Below are 5,641 nucleotides of genomic sequence, written 5' to 3'. Positions count from 1 at the left end.
AAAGAAAAACACATTGTTTTTTTTTGTTTTTTTTTTAAATAAAACTTTGGTCCTTGCTCCTTTAATTGAAAAAAAAATTAGGGCTTGAATTACATTTTTCAAGGAGTTATAAGCTTGGAAAGATGGGGTGGAATTATTCACTATTTTCACGAAATTTCTGACACTGCCAGAACGCCCAACGGTGATTGCGAGGTGCTCACTAGGCAAAACAACAAACAGCTCACTTAAAATTAATTTTTCAAAAACATTAATAAGAAAACAAATATTTAGAAAAATTAATTAAAAACAAATAATCAGACTTGGCTTGTTATAAGTGGTGTGAATTTATTTGCCCTGGTGTATCACACTCGTGTTTATTTTGAGTCCGAAATAAAAAGAAGAAATCCTTCCCGACTGGTCAAATGTTTTTTGGCGTTAAGTTGGAAAGAAACGATAAATTAATTTTCTTTAGAAAAGCCGTTCGGGTAAGGAGCGGAGTGAATAGATAAGAAGAATGTTTTTCCTTTTTTTTTTGTATGGTTTCACCATTGGAACCGGCACAGGTTGTATCACGCACGAGCGACAGAGCGTGGCAGTAACGCCTCTTACTCCTCTGGTGTTCGCGAGCAAAAAGAGAGCGAGAGACTCCTCGAATTTAGCGCCACGGCTTTTCTTGTCTTTTTTTTTTTTGGAGCTCTCCGGAAACGGTGAATGTTCAATGTCACTGTCAAAATTAGTTCCAGGGTAGACGCTACATACCCCCCTACTAGACAGTATGTCAAACAAAAGAAAGTGGAAAAGTCACTGGGTATACGCAGCAAATCGGTGAGGACGTTGCAGTGTTGTACTGATCTGCCCGATCTGGTAGAAGTTGTAATTACTGCTGAATCGAAGTTTCCGTTCTGAACTGCAGTGTTTTGTGTCCGTTTGCATGCTAGCACATCGTCATCCAGAATAGCTTTCTTCAGACGATCAACACTGACTGAATCTCGTCTTCCATCAATGTCGATAACGTAGAACTTTGAGTAGCGTTTCAATACCTTAAAGGGACCGGAATACGGTGTTTGCAGTCGATCAGTGCCTCCATCGTTCCGAACAAACATATGAGTCTACGATTGTATGTCTTTGGGAACGTGAGTGCGTGTGTTCTGTGTTCTCGGGGCAACGTTAAAAGGTTTCGCCAAGTATTCCCTCACACGAGAGGTATAACTTGTTGGGTCAGGCATGCGTGTAGGAGTGGTCGGTGCGACCATCTATCCAATGAGAGTCAGCGTTGTTCCGTAAATCATTTCGGCAGGCGTAAAGCCAATATCTGCTTTTATGGTGGATCTGATGCCTAATAGAATGAAGGGGAGGTACTCTGTCCACCTGTTAGGGTCGGAATGTGCTCAAATAGCTGCTTTCAACTGATGGTGCAGACGCTCAATCATGCCGTTTGCCGCCGGATGGTATGAGGTAGTCCTTATGTGTTTGCTTCCCAGTAGGCGAGACAACTCAGAAAAAAGATAGGAATCGAATTGTCTGCCCCTATCGGTTGTGATGGTGTGAGGCACACCATAACGCGATATCCAATGTGTAACCAGGGCGCAGGCAACAGTTTTTGCAGAAATATCTGCGAAGGGGATGGCTTCAGGCCATCTAAAGAATCTGTCGATGCAAGTCAATAAGTATGTACAATTTCTCGAATGTGGGAGTAGACCCACTAAATCTATGTGAACGTTTTGAAATCGTGCCTCAGGGGTTGCGAAGGTAGCAAGGGGACTTATAATATGCCTCTGTACTTTCGATTTCTCTCAAGGGACGCAACTCTTGGTCTGTTCGCGAACGTCTCGGTTAATGGCTGTCCAGATGAAATGAGAAGTCACCAGCTTCTGCGTGGAACGAATGCCAGGATGTGACAAGTTGTGTAATTGAAAGAAAACAGTTCCCCTATGCTTAAGAGGTACATATGGGCGTTCATGACCGTTAGAAACATCGTACCATATCGTCTCGTTGGAACAAGGTACTGGGACTTGCTTGAAAGTTAGATTTCGGAGTGACGTAAGCGATTTAGTTCTTCGTCATCCCGTTGGTCGATGGCGATCTGGTGGAGCTCGATCTCATCAATCGCTTAAATGGCATGGATGTGCATTCTCGACAATGCATCTGCAACTACGTTCTCCTTCCCTCTGATATACTTGATATCCGCAGTAAATTGTGATATGAAATCCAAATGGCGAGCTTCCCTGGGTGAGTATTTTCCGGGCTTGGCAAGCAAAGCATGCGATAACGGCTCGTGATCCGTAAAAAGCGTGAAAGTGGATCCTTCTAACATGTAACGAAAGTGTTTAACTGCGCCGTATGTGGCCAAAAGTTCCTGCTGAAAATGCTGTATTTGGTTTCAGCGTGCTGAAAACGTCTTGAGAAAAAGGCTAGTGGTTGCCAAATATTATCCACTAATTGTTGCAGTACACCTCCAATGCCAACGTCGGATGCATCGACGGATAAAGCTAGGGGTGCATCTGGACGGGGAAAAACCAACATTGTCACTTCTGTTAATGCCTGCTTGACCTTATCGAAGGAACGTAATTCCGTTTTGCTTAATGCAATCGTCTCATTTTGTTTTGTTTTTATTTCTGAGTACGTCGGTTAATGGCTGCGCGATTTCAGCACAATGGGGCACAAAACGTTGATAGAAATTAATTAATCGAGGAACTCTCAAAGTTTATGAAGTGAAGTGGAAGCTTGGTAATCGACTATAGATTGGACTTTCTCTGGAAGGGGACGGATACCTTCTTTGTCGATTAAATGGCCGAGAAACGAAAGTGAAAAAACTTCAAACTCGCATTTTTAGGGGTTAATAATATAACGCCATAATCTGTCAATCTGTGAAATAACTGCTGCAGATGCTGTAAGTGTTCACCGTCCGATGCATTTGCCACGAGGAGATCGTCGATATATGCATAGATGAACGGTAGTCCTCGCAAAACTGCGGCGTTGAAAAGATTGCCCTGCATTACGTAATCCAAAGTTGCTGCGTTGAAAAGATTGCCCTGCATTACGTAATCCAAAGGGCATGCGTAAGAATTCGAAAAGGCCGAAAGGAGTTGTGATCGCAGTCTTAGAAAAATTCTCTGGGTGTACGGGAATCTGGTTGTACACGCGAACAAGGTTGATTTTGGAGGACACTGTTTTTCCATGAAGCGAGTTAGAAAAGTCTTGCAGATGCGGAATAGTCTGGAGTAGTGCGACTGTTAAGTGCGCGGTAATCCCCACAATGGCGCCATTCGTTGGCTGATTTTTTTGGCACCATGTGGAGTGGCAATGACCAGTTGCTATTAGAGGGTCGAATAATGCCTAAATCCAACATGTGCTGAAATTCTTGTTTAGCCGCCCTTAAACAATCGGGTTTAAGTCTGCTCGGGCGCGCGCTCACAGGCGGTCGTCTTGTTTGGATACGATGAGTGACATCGTGTTTAACTTTGTCACCATTAAACGTAGGACGAGTTAATTCCGGGAAACCTCGCAGCAAATCTGTATACGGATCCGTGGTGTCTTTACGTATAACTGGGCTGATCTCGGTCGACCCACTGATTATGCCTTGCACGGAACGTCCAGTGTTGTTATCAATGAATTTGCCGCATTTGACATCTACAAGGATGCTGAAATGGTGCAGAAAATCCGCCCCTAAAATCGGAACGGGTAGCTTTGCGATGATGAAGACCCAACATAGTGCGCGCTGTAATCCAAGATTTAATGTTATTGATGTCTCTCCGTAAGTAGGAACGGAGGAGTGATTCACTGCGTGTAGAAATAAGTTTGATTGAGGACGATTCTCTTTCATGAACTTCTTAGGGATGATACTGACTTCCGCACCGGTATCAACGAGAAATCGTATAACAGTGGTTCTATCAGTCACATACAGGGTGCGACAAATGTTGTTCTTGCCAGGAGTGTCTGCCGCTCCTACTGCCTGGCCTGGGCGTTTCCCGAGAGACGTTTCTTCGTATATGAACATGGCTGGTGGCATCGGTAAGCTCTTTCACCGAAATGCGCGTGGTACTTGCAGAGCCCACCGCTGTTCTGAGTGCTGCTAAATCGCCGGGGACGGACTCGCTCAGTGGGGTGCTTATGCATTTTTGGTTTGAGTTCGAGGACACATAACTGTTCACTCAGGTCGTGAATCATTTGAGCCTGTCGCTCTAGTTCCTCACATATATCTGTGGAGGGGTTTGTGACGTTAGGCAGGGCATCGTTAGAGCTGTGCATGTGAACTGGGGCTATGGAAACGGTCATGTCCATAATTTTGTCAGCTCATCAATGGTTGTGGAGTCATTCAAAAAGGCGAGTATCATTTGAATACTCGATGGCAGTCTATTGACAAAAAGTTGTTTAAGTATGTCCGGCGGTAGTGAGTTCTCACCCATCAACAGCTTCATATGTCTGAGTAACTGAGACGGTTTTCGATCTCCGAGTTCTTCTTCTACGAGAAGTTGATGAAGGCGTTTCTGCTGTGAATCGGTTGTCCTACGAATCAATTCCGATTTGAAATAATCGTAGCTGATCGATCCAGGGGGTGACATGATCAGGTCGCAAACCTCCGCCATTACTTCATGTGTTAATGCGGCCACCACGTGGTTGAATTTCGTCACATCGCTCAGGATCCTTTGCGTGTAGAACTGGGCCTCTACGTGTGTGAACCATAATGTTGGATCGTGTGTCCAAAAAGGAGGAATCCTCAAAATAGCCTGAGTAGCCATCGTTGAAGGAAGCGCCTCACTGTCCATCGTGGGGAACGCGTTGAAGAGAACGATGACCACAGAAAATCTCCATGAGATCCTTTACGCCTAGAAAAACCGATGTGCCGCTAAGGTCGACATGTACGTCATCTGGCATGCGCGTGGTCGCTGAGAAATTTCCCTTGTGTGATTACAGGTAATTCTTCCTTATTGATAATATCCACAATTCCTTGCGTGTTCTGCCAAAGTCTGACGAAAAAAAGGGGTCACCAGTGATGCGAGGTGCTCGCTGGGCAAAACAACAAACAGCTCACTTAAAATTAATTTTTCAGAAACATTAATAAGAAAACAAATATTTAGAAAAATTAATTAAAAACAAATAATCAGACTTAGCTTGTTATAATAGGTGTGAATTTATTTGCCCTGGTGTATCACACTTGTGTTTATTTTGAGTCCGAAAAAAAAAGAAGAAATCCTTCCCGACTGGTCAAATGTTTTTTGGCGTTAAGTTGGAAAGAAACGATAAATTAATTTTCTTTAGAAAAGCCGTTCGGGTAAGGAGCGGAGTGAATAGAAAAGAAGAGTGTTTTCCTTTTTTTTGTGTGGTTTCACCATTGGAACCGGCACAGGTTGTGTCACGCACGAGCGACAGAGCGTGGCAGTAACGCCTCTTACTCCTCTGGTGTTCGTGAGCAAAAAGAGAGTGAGAGACTCCTCGAATTTAGCGCCATGGCCTTTTTTTTTGTCTTTTTTTGGAGCTCTCCAGAAACGGTGAATGTTCAATGTCACTGTCAAAATTAGTTCCGGGATAGATGCTACAACGGGGATGCCAAAGTTAAACAAAAGCCCATAAGAAAGCAAAACTTGATATGAGACAAAAAAAAAAAAGTGACAAAAATTTAAATATCAGATTGAATATAATTTTAGGGGATTTTTTGGTACTT

General features: G+C 43.6%; 1 protein-coding gene across 1 annotated transcript; it reads right to left on the bottom strand.

Annotated features, from left to right (window-relative positions):
* Positions 1-4,250: 4,250 nt before the first annotated feature.
* On the bottom strand, positions 4,251-4,745 carry LOC145270226 (uncharacterized). Its single transcript, XM_080125859.1, has one exon. It carries the CDS (start codon positions 4,743-4,745, stop codon positions 4,251-4,253), a length of 495 nt encoding a protein of 164 aa, XP_079981985.1.
* Between the last annotated feature and the right edge of the window lie 896 nt (positions 4,746-5,641).

The sequence above is a fragment of the Euprymna scolopes genome, chromosome 46, assembly GCF_053919585.1.
Source record: "Euprymna scolopes isolate OS-2025 chromosome 46, ASM5391958v1, whole genome shotgun sequence".
Classification (NCBI taxonomy): domain Eukaryota; kingdom Metazoa; phylum Mollusca; class Cephalopoda; order Sepiida; family Sepiolidae; genus Euprymna; species Euprymna scolopes.
This window is presented reverse-complemented; position numbering and strand designations above follow the sequence as displayed.

Excerpts from the sequence above, each read along its gene's own strand:
- LOC145270226 (XM_080125859.1), bottom strand. The coding sequence starts at position 4,745 with ATGGACAGTGAGGCGCTTCCTTCAACGATGGCTACTCAGGCTATTTTG.